General features: G+C 42.4%; 2 protein-coding genes across 5 annotated transcripts in view; one reads left to right on the top strand and one right to left on the bottom strand.

The window, feature by feature from the left end:
• NPRL3 (NPR3 like, GATOR1 complex subunit) overlaps nucleotides 1–4,033 on the bottom strand; it is a 42,196-nt gene extending 38,163 nt beyond the window's left edge. For 2 of the 4 annotated variants that reach the window (XM_075286020.1, XM_075286023.1), the window contains exons 1-4: nucleotides 3,888–4,033; nucleotides 2,692–2,821; nucleotides 1,374–1,451; nucleotides 910–979 (exon numbers count right to left, since the gene is read on the bottom strand). In XM_075286020.1, the coding sequence (XP_075142121.1) occupies nucleotides 910–979; nucleotides 1,374–1,451; nucleotides 2,692–2,812 (269 nt within the window). In that variant the 5' untranslated portion in view covers nucleotides 2,813–2,821; nucleotides 3,888–4,033. The remainder of the gene's footprint in view (nucleotides 1–909; nucleotides 980–1,373; nucleotides 1,452–2,691; nucleotides 2,822–3,887) is intronic. The other 2 variants (XM_075286022.1, XM_075286024.1) reach the window with 2 other exon arrangements.
• An 8,014-nt stretch (nucleotides 4,034–12,047) lies between these two features.
• Nucleotides 12,048–15,312, top strand: LOC142217678 (hemoglobin subunit alpha-5-like). The gene is made up of 3 exons (XM_075286017.1): nucleotides 12,048–12,205; nucleotides 12,632–12,836; nucleotides 15,099–15,312. Exons 1-3 carry the CDS (start codon nucleotides 12,111–12,113, stop codon nucleotides 15,225–15,227), a joined length of 429 nt encoding a protein of 142 aa, XP_075142118.1. The 5' UTR covers nucleotides 12,048–12,110; the 3' UTR covers nucleotides 15,228–15,312.
• Nucleotides 15,313–20,733: the final 5,421 nt, after the last annotated feature.

Below are 20,733 nucleotides of genomic sequence, written 5' to 3'. Positions count from 1 at the left end.
TATACCACCGATGTCATAGGAGATGAAACCAAAATGGATGCTGAGTCTGATACTTGTTGGGATGCTCTAATACCGTCTGACTAAACCACAATTTGCAGTTCTGCATAATGATTAAAGTAGAAATGTACCCTACATCTTATAATACATCGAATGGTGGGGGTCCATGAGCTCAAACACTCGAGCTTGTTCCAAAACTGAAGGTGTTGTAGGGATCCTCAGACTGCACAAAGTCTTCAGGGCATGCTCAGAGTAATCTGAATTCTTGCTCTTCCACTTCAATGGTTTCACCACAGTGGTCCCTACAATTTCACTATGGCCAGGGGTCCAAGCTTACAAATACTGATTGATAACATCTGAAAAAGCACAGTGACATGCTACACGATGGTTTGGCGACATTTAAGTGTAGTGCTAAGTGCTAAAACAAGCAGCATTGCAAAGGGGGCATCCACAAGATGGTGATAATAAGCTAATGTTCACTATCTGGGAGATGTTAGCTGGGAAATGTGCACCAAATCTACTCTCTAGAACACTTGTTGCTTTAAGCAGAGATGATTGATAGAACTATCAACAGAGCAGCATCACCAGAGAGTTCTCTGACTGATACAGATGGATTTAGGGCCACTGCTTGTGGTCTTGCTTTCAAGCCTTATGAGCCTCATCTCATTACCTGTACTATGGGAGCTAAGCCAGCCTCTATAGCACAGGTAACTATGGAGGCTCCAGGAAAGAAGAGAGGGGGCGGAGTGACCCTGGGGACAGGGGCTGGTTTCGATCACATGACCAGGGTCAGAACCAGACTTGAACCCCAAGGTCCAGAAGCAACAAACGCCCAGACCAGGTAAGTTAATTTCAAGTCCCCAGACAACACTAGATATACATTATATACTAAATGTAGCATTATTATCATACTTGGAATCTCCGTCAGGGTCTTCTGTATTGTCTCCAGTGTTATTTAAAGCATAGCAGCTTCTTGGATTACCTAGAATAACAATATAAATTAACAGTAAATTAGTCTTTGGGAAATACAGCAGTTTGAAACAAATTTTCTCTTGAAAAGTGCATCATAGTAATCTTTATGAAACTTGCAGTAACATAATACGCAACTGCGTAATATATTTTGCTCAGCAGAATCACTGTGAGCAGTCTGCTGGCAGTATTCATATTCCCTGTCAGCAGACTACATATCGTTTTATAGAAAACTGTGGCACCTGGCTCATTATACTATATACGAACTGTACCAGGGTGGTGAGAGCATCGCAGCTTTTCAAAGACCGTGTACTGCACTACTCACAGCAGTATCTCACGCTGGAAATGGCGATATTGGGCTCTATCACACCAAAAAAATAAAAAATGAATGCCTACAAGAAACTCACTTGGGTTGACATGGGCTTGTTGATGATATCCATCTGGATACCAGTATAAAATGTTATCAAAGCACGACCTGCTCAACTCTGCATATAAAAAAAGAGAACACAGCGTATTACTTCTGACAGTGTCTACTAAATGTTATCACACATACTGTTTTATGAGAGCAAATCTTTCCCCAGGTTATGCTGATATTTTAGCCAATCTCCAGCTGAAAATATGTAACACTATCAACATGGCCAAAATCAGGAACTGCCATTATTATACTCTGGGGTCTTCTATCAAATGCCGAGGCCCAGGGGAGGTGATCAAACATAATGTCAGATATGTGGTGTTGACACATGAGACTGCTGAGGCCCAATTACAAGCCTCCATGGCCTCTGAAGTCAGTCATAAGACCCAAATAGAGCAGGAAGATGTGCTGGAGCCCAGGAGAGGTGAGTAACACACTTTTTTATGTTTTATCACCTTCCCTTGGACTCCACTTATTATACTCTGGGTTCTGAAGAGACGCCAAGGTATAACAGCAGTTTCGGTTCAGCCATGTTCAGTCTTGCAAGGTTAGTCCAATACCTACTCATACTCTAAAGGGATGTGGTATAAGAGGGACATGACCTAATTAATAATCATTAATCATAATTGAGATAAAATGCCCGATTAATTGTGATTTTGATTCAATTCATAATTGCTCTGCCCTACTATACAGCTGCACTTAGGCACTTTAGTTTGTGCCACACTACAAAGCATGGAGGATGGAAATTTAACATACAATGTGTACTGTTTAACAGTGCCAGAGAGCAGCTGGATTGTTTTCCCTGGGCATGTGTTGGTGAAAGATCACCTATACTGTAAGGGTATGTTCACACAGAGTTTTTTGCAGGCAGATTTTGACGTGGTCACCCTGCAACTCTTTCACTCATGTTAGTGAATGGAGTCGCATTGTAACCACAGCCGCAAGAAAGTAAAGCAATGTCACAGCATCCTTGTGGTCGCAATGCGACTCCATTCACTAACACAAGTGAAACAGTCGCAAGGTGACTTAGCAATCTTTGATTGTGTGACAGGAGTTCAATGCCTTGGCTACTGGCTGTGCAAGGAAGTGCAGGGTGGCTGTATTTGATTGAATGAGACCAGATGCAGTTCCCTGCATAGCCAGTTGGCTAGGAAAGACATTGCAGCACTACTCCAGTGCAGATACCCTTTCATTCTCAGGATTGGTTGAGGCCAAGCAGTAGACCCCCACCAATCACAAAATGATGTCACATCATAGCAATACACCATGACCCAATAAGATGGAAACATCCCTTTAAGACTCTTGTTACTTACTTGTCTGTAAGGATTGTGCCTCTGGAGTTCTCTGGAAAGGGTATCGGAAGAGCAGCTTATTCCCCCTGCTTCCAGAACTCACCAGGATAACACTTATAGGGCTGGTGTTCTCACCCATCATCTCTGAAGCCTGAAAAATAAAATAAATATTCAGTATACTGTATCAATGTTCACAGTGTTATAATTGGTTAGATAACTGTGACAACCTATATCACCAGCTGACAACTACCAAGGCCCTACAGCATGGCGATGTTTCCAGAAATGTTCCCACCAATCACAACAGGGGGTGAGCGCTTCTTATTTTTTAGTGATGTCATAACAGGGATTAACTCAACCCACAGATATACAAGGAAAACATCTAGAGATGACCACCCAAAATTGCACTGAAATGTGATCTTTAATGGGGGTTGCCTGTCTGTATCATATATGGTGGAGGAGACGATGGTCTGCTCATAGTGATGGGCTCTTGGGGAAGGTATGCCAAAGAGAAGGAAGGATAAAGCTGTGTTCACACTTGGCAGCAGAGATACAAACACAGTGATAGAGATTTTATCTGGGTTTTTCTCTAGAGGATCTCGCTATACACAGTTTTTGGATTGTTGCTCTCCTTACACAACCCTGGAGGTCACAGATTTATCACAATCAGTACCGGGACATATGGGAGACATCACACGGCTTCTGTATTTTAAAAGGCCCCTAAATAAAGATATTGGGGATGTTTCCTTGTCAGTAAATCTCCTCCAAAGTGTCTCACACATCCTCACCATGAGGGGCGGCTTATCACTTTACTGCCTGCTGTAACACATCAGCGGCCATCTGACTGCCTGTCATAGACACTATACTGTAAAGCAAGTGTCTGTCAGCAGGCTTGTCGACTGTTTCCAATAGCAACCACAATTGTCATTGCAAGTGTGAATTACAGATCCAGATGTAACTTTTTATGTGTTTTTTAATTTTATTTCCCATAGATGCAGCTATAGAGGGTCAGGGGGCTTGTGAGTGACCACACTGGCTGCCTGACTACTACTGCCTACAAGGCAATGTCCATACAGACCAGGTTTATTACAAGCACAGCAGCTGCTCCACTAATAAAGGACTAGAAGAGAAACACAGGCTACATATACATAGTGTGAAGTAGGGCAAAGGGCACTTTATTGTACCAGTGCGTCCTGACACCATACTGGAGCCTCTCATACCTTCCAGCCTTCAGCCGATACAGCCCCGCTTACATGGACTCTCTGTACCGGCTGAACACGGTGAACTACGGGCTGCGGAGACACACGGAAGATCTACACAACAACACAGACTCCGTCACCCGCAGCTTCCGAAAGGACCTCTGATGACGTCATGGTCATGTGACCAGAGTCTAGAGCGGGCGGAGCTACACAGGACTGAGTAGTGGCAACACAGGAAGAGGAAGCGGCTGTGAGAGGAGACTGGAGGAGGGGGACATGGGGGTGCAGAGGGGACATGGGGGTGCAGGATGTGTATGAACAGGAGGGGGACATGGGGGTGCAGGATGTGTATGAGCAGGAGGGGGACATGGGGGTGCAGAGGGGGACATGGGGGTGCAGAGGGGGATATGGGGGTGCAGGATGTGTATGAGCAGGAGGGGGACATGGGGGTGCAGGATGTGTATGAGCAGGAGGGGGTCATAGGGGTGCAGAGGGGGACATGGGGGGTGCAGGATGTGTATGAGCAGGAGGGTGACATGGGGGTGCAGGATGTGTATAAGCCGGAGGGGGACATGGGGGTGCAGAGGGGGACATGGGGGTGCAGGATGTGTATGAGCAGGAGGGGGTCATAGGGGTGCAGGGTGTGTATGAGCAGGAGGGGGACATGGGGGTGCAGGATGTGTATGAGCAGGAGGGGGACATGGGGGTGCAGAGGGGGATATGGGGGTGCAGGATGTGTATGAGCAGGAGGGGGACATGGGGGTGCAGAGGGGGATATGGGGGTGCAGGAGGGGGACATGGGGGTGTAGATATGTAAGAGCAGGAGAGGGACATTGGGTGCAAACTGTGAAGGAGCAAGGGAGGGGCATAGATGTGTATGAGCAAAAAGGGGAATTTGGAGTGCATGGTGTGTGAGCAGGAAGGGGTGCAGGATATGTGTGGGAAAAGAGTAGAAAATGGGGGTGCAGACTAGAAATAAAGGGGGTCCAGGATGTGTGTAGACAAGGGGAAAGAAACGGGGGTGCAGACTATGTTTAAACAAAAGGGGGGGGGATGCAGACATAACTAGAGGGGGGTTTACAGACTATGAGAAAGACAGTGCAGAGTGATGAAATAGGGTCCATTCACACAGAGGAAAATGGTGAGGAATTTGGTGTGGAATTTTCCACGCTGAAAAAAAAGCCTCCCATTGATTTCAATGGGTACTGCTATTTTTTTTTCCACTAGGGTTGGACCTCATTACAGTCTATGGGGTCTACGGGTAACCGCTTTTTTTTTATCTGTCTGACTCTCAGTAGGTTCAGGTCACCCTGCAGACTCCAATGACGGAGACCTGTGTGCAGATGTGAACCTAGACTAAGAGCAGGGCTGTGTCACAATAAAAACCTATTCTTAGAAACTTTAAGGGTTCCAGATATTTCAATGTATTGGAAGTAATATCAAGTGCTACTGTGTGTACACAAACTGATTAAATATATTAAAAGTACTGGCTTAATATTGTGTATGTCCTTATGCCACCAAAACAGCTCATACCCACCAGGCATCAACTTTACTAAACCTATGAATATGTCCTGTGGATTCTGGATGCAGCAGATCATTTAAAAGGGTTTTCCTTATTAATTACATAGGGGATCATCACTGGGGGCTGTTGGGACCCCCACGGATCATGAGACTGTGCACTGCCAATCTATTCATCTCTTTAGAACTGCCTGACATAACCAAAAGTTGAACTCTGCTTGTATTTGGTGGTCCCAAAGAGGTGAATGTCACAGTAGTGTGGGATACCTGTTAAGTGATAAGTGTCAGAGCAGTGGGGAGTGGTCATTTGGATAGATAATAAGCTTAAAGTCCCCATGTTGTGGAAACCCAGTGTTTTTCACCGCTTCAGAAAAGTAATAAAATAAAATGTTGTATTTTACAATAGCAGAAAAGTGAATCCACACATTATGGAAAAGCTGCATTTTTGAAAATCACAGCATGATAATTTTAGGGCTCGTTCACACGTGAACAAAGGGGCGGATTTTGACAGCGGATTTCGCTTCAAAATCCGCCCTTTTACAATGGTGGTCTATGCAGACCGCCGAGCTTCTTTTTTCCACTAGCGGCGGGCTGCTGCTAGCGGAGAAAAGAAGCGACATGTCCTTTCTTCAGGCGGAAGGCGCGGCGCGCTGGACCGCAGCTTCCGCCTAGCGGCAGCACCCTCCTATGTCGGCTCATTCATTTGAGCTGACATAGGAGGGGAAAGCTACGACCTCGATGGTCGTGGCAGGCGGGTTTTGACCAGAGAGAGACGCAGCTCGTCGCCTCTGTCAAAACCCGCATGGGCGCCCCACGTGTAAACTAGCCCATAGTTGTGGAATTGGGAGCATTTTCCCTATATATTGAATAGGGAAAGATAAACGCAGGAAAAACTCAATGAAAAATGATGCGGAAAAAACGTGTTGAGCTGCTCAGTGAGGGGAAGGTGTTTTGTAACTATTATCAGGACCTGTATAACATAGCACCCAACAGGGATGACTACAAGTATTGATGATGGAGCACCTCGCTGTGGCTCATTGTAAAAAAAAACCAAGTGTGCACTGTTTTTCAACTAGAACATTACAAAACTTCTGCACACAGATGATTTACTGATGTATGTTACCCATCCCTGAATTTTATTCCCTCCATACTTAAAGAATTTACAGTCCTATGAAAAAGTTTGGGCACCCCTATTAATCTTAATCATTTTTAGTTCTAAATATTTTGGTGTTTATAACAGCCATTTCAGTTTGATATATCTAATAACTGATGGACACAGTAATATTTCAGGATTGAAATGAGGTTTATTGTACTAACAGAAAATGTGCAATATGCATTAAACCAAAATTTGACCGGTGCAAAAGTATGGGCACCTCAACAGAAAAGTGACATTAATATTTAGTAGATCCTCCTTTTGCAAAGATAACAGCCTCTAGTCGCTTCCTGTAGCTTTTAATCAGTTCCTGGATCCTGGATAAAGGTATTTTGGACAAACAATTCAAGTTCAGTTAAGTTAGATGGTCGCCGAGCATGGACAGCCCGCTTCCAATCATCCCACAGATGTTCAATGATATTCAGGTCTGGGGACTGGGATGGCCATTCCAGAACATTGTAATTGTTCCTCTGCATGAATGCCTGAGGATTTGGAGCGGTGTTTTGGATCATTGTCTTGCTGAAATATCCATCCTCGGCGTAACTTCAACTTCGTCACTGATTCTTGAACATTATTCTCAAGAATCTGCTGATACTGAGTGGAATCCATGCGACCCTCAACTTTAACAAGATTCCTGATGCCGGCATTGGCCACACAGCCCCAAAGCATGATGGAACCTCCACCAAATTTTACAGTGGGTAGCATGTGTTTTTCTTGGAATGCTGTTTCTTTTTGGACGCCATGCATAACGCCTTTTTTTATAACCAAACAACTCAATTTTTGTTTCCAAAATGAAGCTGCCTTGTCCAAATGTGCTTTTTCATACCTCAGGCAACTCTATTTGTGGCGTACGTGCAGAAACGGCTTCTTTCTCATCACTCTCCCATACAGCTTCTATTTGTGCAAAGTGCGCTGTATAGTTGACCGATGCACAGTGACACCATCTGCAGCAAGATGATGCTGCAGCTCTTTGGAGGTGGTCTGTGGATTGTCCTTGACTGTTCTCACCATTCTTCTTCTCTGCCTTTCTGATATTTTTCTTGGCCTGCCACTTCTGGGCTTAACAAGAACTGTCCCTGTGGTCTTCCATTTCCTTACTATGTTCCTCACAGTGGAAACTGACAGGTTAAATCTCTGAGACAACTTTTTGTATCCTTCCCCTGAACAACTATGTTGAACAATCTTTGTTTTCAGATCATTTGAGAGTTGTTTTGAGTAGCCCATGATGCCACTCTTCAGAGGAGATTCAAATAGGAGATCAACTTGCAATTGGCCACCTTAAATACCTTTTCTTATGATTGGATACATCTGGCTATGAAGTTCAAAGCTCACTGAGGTTACAAAACCAATTTTGTGCTTCAGTAAGTCAGTAAAAAGTAGTTAGGGGAATTCAAATCAATAAAATGATAAGGGTGCCCATACTTTTGCACCGGTCAAATTTTGGTTTAATGCATATTGCACATTTTCTGTTAGTACAATAAACCTCATTTCAATCCTGAAATATTACTGTGTCCATCAGTTATTAGATATATCAAACTGAAATGCCTGTTGCAAACACCAAAATATTTAGAACAAAAAATGATTAAGATTAATAGGGGTGCCCAAACTTTTTCATAGGACTGTACCTGCTTTGGCCACCTGTAGAGTAAACCTATATAAAATGTGTCCCTCCAATCTAACAATGTAGGAGTCCTCTTCCATTAAGTATTTAGGAGTCCATATACCTTCTGATCTTACAATTATATCGCCTGAACTACCAGGCTCGCATGGAGGGGACTGTTTTGGACCTGGGCACCTATGGGAATGAATCCCTGTCCTGGTTAGGTAAAATCAATTAATTAAAAACGAATGTCCCTCATTTTTTGTCTATCTTTCAAGCACAGCCTATCTGCTTACCTTGCGTTTATTTACTGTAAACTGTGATGAGCATTACTGTAGGGGAATAGAAGTAGCTGCAGGGGTCGCATCACTCGCTGGCCTTAAACTATATCACACTGCAGCAGTCCTCTGGCTAACAGATTGGCCCTTCCACAAAGGGACTAAGCAATGGTTGGAACTCAAAGTACTAGGGCCTTGCAGCACTGGAGTCCTGGGTTCAAATCCAGCCAAGGACAAGATCTGCAAGCAGTTTGTATGTTCTCCTTGTGTTTGTGTGGGTTTCCTCCCACACGACATAGATGTAGTGATAAGGAATTAGATTGTGAGCCCTATATGGGACAATGTAGACAACCTATGTAAAGCACTGCACTACATAAGTAAGATAAATAAATAAGAAATAAGTGTTCCCCTGTGATTGGTCTCAAGTCTCTAAGGGTAGCACATCCTGACCCACTCCTCTCTTTGCTGGAGAATCTACAGCTTTGTGCACAAGAACAGCGTTTGTCAACTATGTCAAGTACTCCCAACATTTAATGAAAGTTTACTCAGATATCCCAAAGGAAGCAATCAGTTATAAATATCAACAGCACAAGATATGGGAGTATATGGGGTGTCTTTAGCCCACTAGGATTAGTATCCTTATATAGTAAAGCTAAATCATAGCGGGCAGAGGGGTCTGGTCTTTTTTCTCAAAACTAGCTATATTTTGTGGGCAGAAGGACCCAGTCCTTTAATGCACTAGATTTTAGCGTTCTCATATACACTGTCTACCAATAAGTATTTGGACACCTGTGGTAAAATACAAAACATTTATTCATATCCAATAATTGGTACAGCCTCCACGAGCGGCCATTACAGCCCCAACCCTCCGGGGCATGCTTTCCACAAGTCCTTGTATGATGGCTAGTGGTATTTTATTCCATTCAGCTTGGAGAAGACAGGTAAGTTCTTTCACCGATTTTGGGGTTCTGCCAACTCAGGACACATTTCAACAATCACCGTTCACTTTCCACTTCGTCATCACATAGGCCACTGTCTATTTTGGGTAATTTAGTTCGCTTGCTATGTCCTTAAGGATCAGCCTTTACTGTAGTACCCCACAATTACCCCTTCCTCAAAATCGGACAACTCTGCTGTATGCAGCATCTTGCATGCGACTAATGCCAATGGCGAAAGGTGTGACGTGCATCACGACCACAGATATCTTCATTTGCATGGGTGTCCAAATACTTATTGGTAGACAGTGTAGAGTAAGCTAAATACGTTGTGGCAGAGGGACCAGGTCCTTTTGCTCAAAACTAGCCATTTCTAGTTGGCAGAGGGTCCCCTATCCTTTAGCCTACTATGATTTTGCATTCTTATTCTATATAGACTAGATATGAAATAGACTATATCTTGGTGGACAGACAGATCTGGTCCTTGTGTTTAAACCAGCAATCTCCAGTGGGCAGAGCGACCTGGTCATTTAGTCCACTAGGATTTAGCCTTCTTGTATAGAGTGGGTTAAATCCTAGTGGTCAGAGGGACCTTTGAGTCCTCACTGCAGAGCAGACTATCACTGAGAGCCCCAGAAGGGAGAAGTGTGGTGAGTTCTAAGAGCTATTGCCCATCACTACTGCTATAGCCCCGAGACAGGGAAAAATCAGTCCCCTTAAAGAAGAGAACGGGCAGGTTGGAGAAGTTTTCTAAGGTTTTGATTGGTGGGGTCTGGGTGCTAAGACCCTCCTAATAACTATAGTTCAGTATCACACAGCACAGCATATTCAGAATGTAACAGTTGGATATACCACACGTTCCTGCAAATGTGGTAATGTGGATGCAATATCTGTGCTGGACTATGGAAAAGTATATTGTAGCATAAAGGTGTATCAATTACACATTGTCATAAACATTACAATGTAGATACCTAGAAAGTTTCTTTTCTGAGACCACTTTGCTACAAGTCAGTGTTGTTTGCACAAGCTTTTTTTTTTTATTACTGTCCGCCCCATCAGTAGTGAATTGCACCCCCTACTGTCTAATCACAGCACTTTAGCTTACTTTTATTACACCCTCCAGGCAGATAAAAAATAAGAGTATAAACCATTCTCCCCTGCACAGAAGAGCGTACATATTATTCACCAGGAGTCTTTGCAACATAATCTACTAAAGCAAAATCCTGGACTCTCAGTATTAGGCTTCATGTGAATATGTTAATTTGCAGAGTGTAGTGCATTTGACTGCATTCACATATGACAAGAACCCTCCAAGTGTAATTCGATGAAAATGAAGGCAAAGTGTGACCTCATAGAATAATATGTATACATAGTTCCATAACATAACCATTTTATTGCTGTGTGAAATTGGCCTAAGGCTCATGTCAAAATAATAACTGCATAGGGATTTATTTCCAGCTAGACTCGATTCACTTCTGTGTTCTGGCCATTCCGTTTCCCTCTCCACATGAAAAATGCGGAGAGAAAAGCACTGTGAGCAGCAGCAAGGATCATGCAGAAACCAAGTGGAAACCGCACAGACGCCATTATAGTCTATGGGGTGCACAGGTTTCCTAAGAGAACCACTTTTTTATGTGGATTAGATTTACGTTCAGGGGTCCCCAAGCGGACTCCCCAAATGTAAACCCATGCGCAGATGTGAACCAGACCTCACTTAAGGAGCGCCAAAATATTTAGCTCGCAGTCTGTCTCAAACACTCATGCAGAGAAAGATCAATTTCTCAGGAAGCCAAGTAAGCTTTTAGGCAGGGGTCCCACATTGCGAAAACATAGCGATTTGGCCACAGTGAAAACGCTGTGACAATAATCGTTGCTTTTTACATTATCTGCAGAGTGGATGAGATTCTGACTAGTCCCATCCACACATTTCAAAAAAAAATCTGCAGTGTGGATCAATTTTTTTTTATTATTCAATGGTGCTGTACAGTGTGGGTATATTATCAATTACCAGGGCCAATTTATATACAGTATGTATATCCTTCTCTATTCCCAATGCTTAAGGTATATGTACGTGTGGCGGGGTTCATCTACTTTTTATTGATAAGCTATCCTCAGCTTAGGACATCAAGTAAGATCAATGGAAGTTTAACACTCAACTGTATCATACGAGCATCATCATATACTCTTCAATGATTATATTGCAGCGGCAGTGCGATATCATTGTAATTTCTTTGCATTCACTTCCATGGGACTAGACTGAAATTTCATTGCACGGTTGCAATAAAACAGATGTAAGTGCAATGCCATATAAAAAGTCATTGGCAGGGGACCCTGATGTTGGAACCCCACTAATCTCTTATTGATGATTTATCCTGAGGATACAGTAGATCATTAATAATAGTTACTTGGACAACCCTTTAAATATATTTAAGCACTATTCATAGACATTTCACATACAAAACATTTAGCATGTATTATAGTCAGTGATGGCACAAGATATAAGTTATACATAGGATTAGGTTAGCATTAGAAACTGGAAATGAAATGTCATCATGTCATGTGGTCTGGATCGCTCGCACACCCCGTACTTTTTAAGAGCATTTGATAAGCAGATGTTAATAAATTGGGTGGAGACCTTATGTGGCCAATAATGGCACAGGCGGACCTGCCCATACTTATTTAAACCCCCCGAGACTAGAATATCAGTAATTCAGTAATTCAGTTTTATTGTATTAGGTGCACCCAGGAGCTCCAGAAAAGATGACTTTGAATGCTAAAGAAAGGGAACACATTACCCATATCTGGGCCAAAGCTTGTGGCCAGTCTGAAGCCCTTGGAGCTGAGATCTTGGACAGGTGGGTTTTGACTTTGTCGTTTTACAAATGCCATGTAAATACACAGCCAACATACATACCTATCTACTTCAGTACAATATCAGTTACATATAGTAACATTATAGTCATTTATAAAGTTTTCTGAACATACTAAGGGTTCTGCAACACATCAGTGTACATTTAATATTTTTGCTGGTCATAGTTGCATTATTTTCTAGATTTTGTTTGCTATGTCAGGTCATATTACACCGCATTTGTCTTTAATAGATGTAGCAGGTGTAGATTTTTATTATGTTTTAGTAGTTTTATGCTTTGGTTTGCTACAGATGACACCATATAGCCTGAACTTCACTAGCCCTCATTTCATTGTCAGTCTATGGTACAATATGTGTGATTAACCAGCCAAGTATGTTAGCAAAACTACTTTTTATCTTTCATATTTTACAGGCTTTTCAAGACTTGCCCTGCAACTAAGACCTACTTCAACAACTTCAATCTGGAATCTGGATCTGCTGATCTGAAGAAACAGGGAAACAAGATTCTTAGCGCTATTGGTGATGCTACCCATCATATGGATGATTTAGATCATTGTCTGAGCAAGTTGAGTGACCTGCACGCCTTCAAGCTGAGAGTGGATCCAGGAAACTTCAAAGTGAGACATTATCTTACTAATATAAGTCATATATACAAAGAAAACAACCATATCCACAAATAAATATAAAAGTATATTTTATTACTATCCAATTAAAAAGTTTTTCACATGGACATACAATAATACATTACATAAATAACATAAAGTAAACGGGCTAAACCGTAAGGTTTATAGGTGCCAGCAAGCCAAAGTGATGTGGGTGAGACAAAGACATAGGTATTTGAAGTCAGTATTTAGCCATGGGCAGGGCAACTAACGGGTTAATTGAATAGTATACATGCATACATATATACCATGATAGAAAAAAGGACAACTAGTCCATTAATATGTAAAGTTACACATGGCATAATAATCAAAGATCACAGAACTCAATTATATCCCAAAGTGCCCACATATGAATAAGAGATATGCCTTAGCTCACCTTAACATCATATAAACTGTCCGACGCGCGTTTCACCCCTGCTACAGTCCCTGGACGAAGCCTTGTAGCAGGGGTGAAACGCGCGTCGGACAGTTTATATGATGTTAAGGTGAGCTAAGGCATATCTCTTATTCATATGTGGGCACTTTGGGATATAATTGAGTTCTGTGATCTTTGATTATTATGCCATGTGTAACTTTACATATTAATGGACTAGTTGTCCTTTTTTCTATCATGGTATATATGTATGCATGTATACTATTCAATTAACCCGTTAGTTGCCCTGCCCATGGCTAAATACTGACTTCAAATACCTATGTCTTTGTCTCACCCACATCACTTTGGCTTGCTGGCACCTATAAACCTTACGGTTTAGCCCGTTTACTTTATGTTATTTATGTAATGTATTATTGTATGTCCATGTGAAAAACTTTTTAATTGGATAGTAATAAAATATACTTTTATATTTATTTGTGGATATGGTTGTTTTCTTTGTATATATGAGTTAAGTCCCGTAACCACACTATGCAGTATTGGCCTCTTTATGTGTGTTTACTAATATAAGTGTCAAGTGTTAAGGGGCATTCACATGGGGTAACGCGGCGTACGGATAACTCGCGCAAGAATTAGCGCTGCAGAACAGAATCCCATTGACTTCAATGGGGTTCCATTTAACGCACGTAAAACATTGAAATCAATGGGAGGCTTTTTAACCCATTGATTTCAATGTGTTACACGCGTTAAACGGAATCCATTGAAGTCAATGGGATTCTGTTTTGCAGTGCTGATTCTTACGTGAGTTATCCTGTAAGAATCAGCGCCGCGTTACCCCGTGTGAATGCCCCCTTAGGCTACAATCATATGACAGTGAATACTGGCCATGTCACAAGCGTTTTTTTAATGGACGTCACACGGCAACATAATTCAATGTCTGTGAATGGGAGCTATTCACATGACCGTTATGTTGATGATACATCATCACGGACTGTCAAAATATAGGTCATGTCCTGTTTCGGGCCATTTTCACGGATTCTTCCATACACTGAAATGTATGGGGGATCTGTGAAAATGGGTGCCCCTCATGTGCAAGGCGGCCGTGAAAAATGGATGTTTTTCACAGTTTTTTTTGCACCTCTTTTGCACAAAGTTCTGTACAGGCTCACCTATTATGTTCAGTGCTCGTGAGAAGAATCACTGGACGCTTTAGGGGGATGTTATGGATCAAAAGAATGCCAAGGACACCACAGCACATATGTAAAGGCAATATCTAGACCCTTTGGGGGCATTTTAACTTTGCATTTTTTATTTTTCTTGTAATTGGGGCTAATATATTAGCCCCAATTACAGGTGTAAAGTTGATTTGGAAGGAAAGCAGGGAGGCTAACCGTCTCTGCCTTCCATATAGGAGCTGCAGCTGTAGTAACAGACAGCTCTCCACTTCTGCAGCTGCATGGATTGTGCAGCTGTTTAACACTGCAAGGACGTATACGTACATCCTTGCAGGGTTCAGAGTCGACTGCGCATACGTATATAGTCAATAAGCAGTCAGGATAGTGTATAAACTGTTGAACCCCCACAGATCTGATTCTGATCTCAAGTATGTTACAAGGACAACCTCTACAAATAATGCAGGCAGGTATCTGTGGCCATCTATACATGCTGTAACTGTAACTCAGGACCAGCTGTCATCTATAGCCTTCTACTGAAACCAAAGTATGTGTTAGCTAACAAGTCTGATAGAAGTATATACATTATGTTTAATTTCTGTTTAAGCAAAAACACCGAGGCTTCCGATTTTGGACAAATGTTAAATTATGATACTGTGCTTTCTTTTTATATAGTATCTTCGTCAGAACATCGAGGTTGTCTTTGCCATTCATTTCCCAGAAGACTTCACTCCAGCTGCCCATTGCGCATGGGACAAGTTCCTGACTTGTGTCTCTACTTCATTGTGCTCCAAGTACAGATGAACAAGAAGATCAGGATCAGTCCAATAAATCGATGCAAAATGAGGCTGATGTTTCAATAAAAATGTGAATTACTATTAAAGATGAACTGTATTGTTGCCCTTTTCTTTCCAACATCAAAACATTCTAACATTCGAACAGTCTAACATTACTGCTTTCCTTATATTGCCAATAGGGATGTCATAGGCGGAAAGTTATGGCAGCATCCAGGGTGATATTGATGACTTTGGTAGGGAAGGCAGGGATGGCGTGTTACTGTCCCTTCCTTCTTGACCACTGTCCCACAGTCTTGGAGGACCCAGATCAGCTCTGAAGTACAGCATAGGAGGCTGCTTTCCTCCTGTAATTGGGGACAATGTATCATCCCCAATTACAAGAGAAATCAGCAATAAAAAAAATATTGAAAGTTAAAATGCCCAAGAAATTTTAGGGCTAAACATGGCATCCTTGACTATATGATACAGAGCACATTTTAACTCCTCAAAGACCACCAATACTATATTTTAATTATGGTAGAGTGTCATGCAGTTATGGCACTTGATAATAACGGCTACGATAAAAGTTATACAGCTGTGGATCAAGAGACTGACTGTCAGAGACATCCAGCCACCTAGAAGATTAGTTTTTACTGTTTTTTTTTTTTGCCTTCTCATTCTCTCTATATACAACCGGGTTTTTTTTTTTTCTTTATATATACAACCTTATGAGAGATGTGTACAGAGATGTTTATCACTTGTCAGGAATGTCTACCCATGTAACTGTTAATGCTAGGCTAACTTTAATTATAGGGTACATAGTAATAAAAAATATAAGTGAAAAAGTAGCCCCCCATTAGGCCCACTTAGTGATCCAGGAGGTCAGGTTTGTCCATAAAATGGCTGCCGACTGTAGCTGGAGTCATGTCGTAGTAGATCTCTCTTAGACCTTCCACATAGCACAGCCTGCTCAGGTTTACTGTGCAGTGTTGCACCAGCCTCTTTTTTACAATTACTCTGGTACCTCTGAGGGTCTCCAGAACCATTAGGTGGCTACCCTACTCAAAGAATTTGGCCTGACCACTTGCGGGTTTGCTTACAGACACGTAGCAGCACTTCTGCACTCTCACTCAGCACAGCTCTCCATTTGTCATGTGCCTCACAGTCAACACATTTTCATTTGGCACCAAACAATAATTTTTATGGACAAGTTTAGACCCCACTCACAAACACTACAGTGCAACGATCTTGGTACTGCAACCTTCACAATCACATCAGTGCAAGGGCACCAAGGCAATGGTCTTCGCTGACTAGCAATTCCTCCTCCTGCAGGATGATGCCTGCGCTGAGCAGAAGGATATACGGTTGTGTAGAAAGGATTAATAGCTTAAAATGTATTCATATAAAGGGAACCTATCAATTAATAATAATAATAATACATTTTATTTATATAGCGCCAACATATTCCGCAGCGCTGTACAATTTATAGGGTTCAGATACAGACATACATAACAAAGAACGTCATTTCACACAATGGGACTGAGGGCCCTGCTCAAAAGAGCTTACAATCTATGAGGTAGAGGGGGTGACACAAGAGGTAGCAGGGGCGGCATTGCTTATACAGTGTTCAGACAATTTTGTGCATTAGGAATTGTGATAGGCTTGTCTGAACAGATGCGTCTTTAGTTTGCGTTTGAAAATGTAGAAGTTGGGAGTTAATCTTATTGTCCGGGGTAGAGCATTCCAGAGAAGTGGTGCAGCTCGGGAGAAGTCTTGTATATGAGCGTGGGAGGTTCTGATAATAGAGGATGGAAGTGTTAGGTCATTGAGTGAGCGGAGAGCACGGGTTGGGCGGTAGACAGAGATGAGGGAAGAAATGTAGGGAGGTGCGGCATTATGGAGAGCCTTGTGGATGAGAGTGATAACTTTATATTTTATTCTATATTGAATAGGCAGCCAATGTAGCGACTGGCACAGACCGGAGGCATCGCTGTAGCGTCTAGCCTGATAGATGAGCCTGGCCGCTGCATTCAGAATAGATTGTAGAGGGGAGAGTTTAGTGAGGGGAAGACCGATTAGTAAGGAATTACAGTAGTCAAGGCGAGAATGAATCAGAGAGACAGTAAGTGTCTTTAGTGTATCTCTGGTAAGGAAAGGGCGTATTCTGGAGATGTTTTGAGGTGGAGGTGACATGAACGTGCGAGTGATTCAATATGAGGGGTGAAGGAAAGGTCTGTGTCAAATATGACCCCAAGGCAGCGGGCATGCTGCCTAGGAGTTATAGTAAGGCCTGAGACTGCAATGGATATATCAGGGACAGATCTGTTAGATGGTGGAAACAGTAGTAATTCAGTCTTAGAGAGATTTAGTTTCAGATAGAGCGAGGACATGATCATCAATTCTTCTTCACAACCCAGACCATCATCAGTACCTCATTGTGTCCCTTATGTGTTGCCCTTCAGTGTCTACTGTTGCCATGTGCAGAAAAACTCCTATTCTGTATTCTGTATATTAGGTCCTTCAGGTCAAGGGGATGGGGAGCTAACAGAATACACCTCTTGAGGATCCTCAGACGTATCGCCCCGTTCCGCCCCGGCCTCTGGCCCCACAAGGCGCGAGGACACGGCCCGCACCTCAGCCACCCGACCGCAGCCGCTGGCCCACCCGGCCTTCGCCGCAGGCGGAACCCGCGATCGTCTTTTTAACTATACCGTCCTCTCCCACAAACCCAGAGAGAGGACCGGGCCTTATAGGATAATACGAGAAGAGCCTTCTAAAGTTTTAACATTTTATTAACCAAAGATGGTCGATACTAGGTCAACCAGGAATACATATAAAGATATACCCTGGCGGTCACAAGCTTATACGGTTACAGAGAAGGTATGTTACAGTGCAGTGAGATAAAACAGGTTACAGAGATTAAAAGATTAGAAACAGAAACAGTCCTTAGGCACCCGGCAATTCCGCAGCCAACGCATGGTACCCACAAGGCAGGAGATACAGTCCATTAAAGTCTCTGGTGGGGGCACCGCAGCACCCCCCCACATAGCATATAGCAATAGAGTGAGTTTTTCCATACCGATTTAAAAAGTCCATAAATCCATGATCAGATAGGAGTTACATCATAGTCCTCATAATTCCATAAGTCCATTAGCATTAAAGTAGTATATGGCTCTCCTTCAAAGTCCAACAGCAGCATGGCTTCCTTTGTCTCTCAGCACATGGCCGCTGCTGCCCCGCCCTTCCCCCCCAGCAAGGGGGGAGGGGGCCACACACAGAGCCAACTTGCTCACATGTGTCCAGATGAGGATCCTCAGACTTAGTCAGGTAGTTTTGGTGCAACAAATGTAAAACCTTGTGTGATTGCACATTTGCGTTTTTATTTGCACAAAACGTGCATTTTTTGAGACCACACAGGCGTTTTGATCAGCATTACTCATTTCCAATGGTGTAAAAATAGACATCATATGCGTTGATGTGAGTAAAAATGCAGATGTGTAATAGCACCCTTAGGGCCCGTTCACATGGAGTAAACGCGTGTGTATTTTGGCAAAATACATGTGTAAAAATAAGACTCCCATTGACTTCAATGACATTTTACACGTGTATTTTGACGTGTTTTTTTTTTTTACACGTGTAAAAAAATGTCATTGAAGTCAATGGGAGTCTTATTTTTACACATGTATTTTGCCAAAATAAATGCGCATTTACTTTGTGTGAACGGGCCCTCAGGGTATGTTCATACTATGCAATGTAAAAAGGCGACAGATTTCCCTTCAGTTTCTGCCCCCTGGCTCGCTGTAGCATCGGCATTACGTTGCGACTTCCCCCCTATGATTAGGCCTGGATGAATGGATCTAATTAATGGGGAGTCTGGAGCGGTGGACTCTACAACTGAATCAGCCACAGAATCTGGGATAAGATTGAGAAGGATACTTATTATTTACGCTTCCTGCTGTGATCTCTGCCTTCTATTGAGTACAATGGAAGGCAGAATGAGGGCGGAACCTGTCCCAATTTTGGGGTGGAATCCACCTCAAAATTAGCATCAGATTCTGCCATGTAAACAAGCTCTTAGTGTGTTGAGGGAGAACCCCCGCCAGAATACGGGTCACTTACAGTGGTCAGTCACCTGCTCCAAATCAATCATGCATGTGCGCGCTGACAAAGATAAACACTGACATTGATGCAGTTTCAATCTCAGTCCATGCAATGAGCGTGATGCCTATTCACAAAGAACTGAGGTTTATTGAGGAAGTTACAGTTTTTATACAGGAATGCAAGAAAGATAAGAAAAAGGCAGGCTGTAAGCATATACGTCTTGTATCCGAATACACTGGTGATCAGTCATTGGCTATTAAATTTCAACATCTTTTAGCTTTCGAGTTCCCAGGAAATGATACTGTCTTTCTTGTAAACCACATGACGATCATGTGCGTCAGCATCTGGGTGCGGTACTGGATACAGGCGCCATCTTAATGTATAAACGTTGCACATAGAAAAATATAATTTCTTAAGCAGTATAACGCATGTATAAAAATAAGAATGGACATGGTCTACCTTCACATTCCCCCCTAAATTATATTTTTCTTTCCCTGAAATTTCTACACAGTGTTATCTGGAATGTGAGTACAACATTCTTCACCAATCATGGAGCAGACTCCACCTCTTTCTGCTGTGATCATATCTATAGCTAGTCGGTTTTGGAGAGAGGAGGAGGGTGTGGTAGAGTTTTTCATGCAGAAGTCAGAGCCAAATATGCCTAGTTTGACTCCAGATGTTTCATTGGCAGTAAAACAGGTACAGTTACCAGCATGTATATACACATGACCTTAATAGTCCCCCCTTGAAACAGCTCCAGACAAAGGGAATGCAGGGTGGGATGTCTGTCCCTATCTCTCACTACTGGACTGTAAGGAAATACCCTTCAGATCTTATAGAAAGCATATACATTGACTATTGTCAGACCTATAAGCAATATGAATATAATAACTATAGAAACATAACAGGAATATAAGTTCAGATGGATCCAACAGTCATCAAATTTTCTCTTCTCAAGGTCCATATCCTCTAAGAGTTTATTGTCCCATTTGTTTTCAAGAACATCATCAAGTGGGCAAAGGTTTAAGGTTTTCCTTATACTCTCACAGCTGTACTGGCGATCAACAGGAACCGGAAATGACCATTGAATCTCATACATCTTATCACCATCCAATCTTTGGGTTTTAGTTTATAGGTTCCTTCCACTGACTTAGAATCTGGAGGGAAAAACTCGAGAATATACATTAATCATATGTCTTTGATGATTCGTCACATAGTCAGTCAGCACAACATATTACATCTGGAACGTTTATAAAAAATACAATCCAAAAACAGGGCTAAATATCAATTTTCCTCTTTTCAACCTAGTGTGAAACACACCGCATACTTATGGACAATAGATTCAGGTAACCAATAATGACACGCGTAGACACGTCTGCCCCAGAACTAGTGGACTTTGTACACAGACTGTTTGTGATGGTTTTTCCTCACCA

Source organism: Leptodactylus fuscus, chromosome 8 (genome assembly GCF_031893055.1).
Source record: "Leptodactylus fuscus isolate aLepFus1 chromosome 8, aLepFus1.hap2, whole genome shotgun sequence".
NCBI lineage: Eukaryota > Metazoa > Chordata > Amphibia > Anura > Leptodactylidae > Leptodactylus > Leptodactylus fuscus.
Note: the sequence above shows the minus strand (reverse complement) of the source record. Positions and strands in the feature narration are given on the sequence as shown.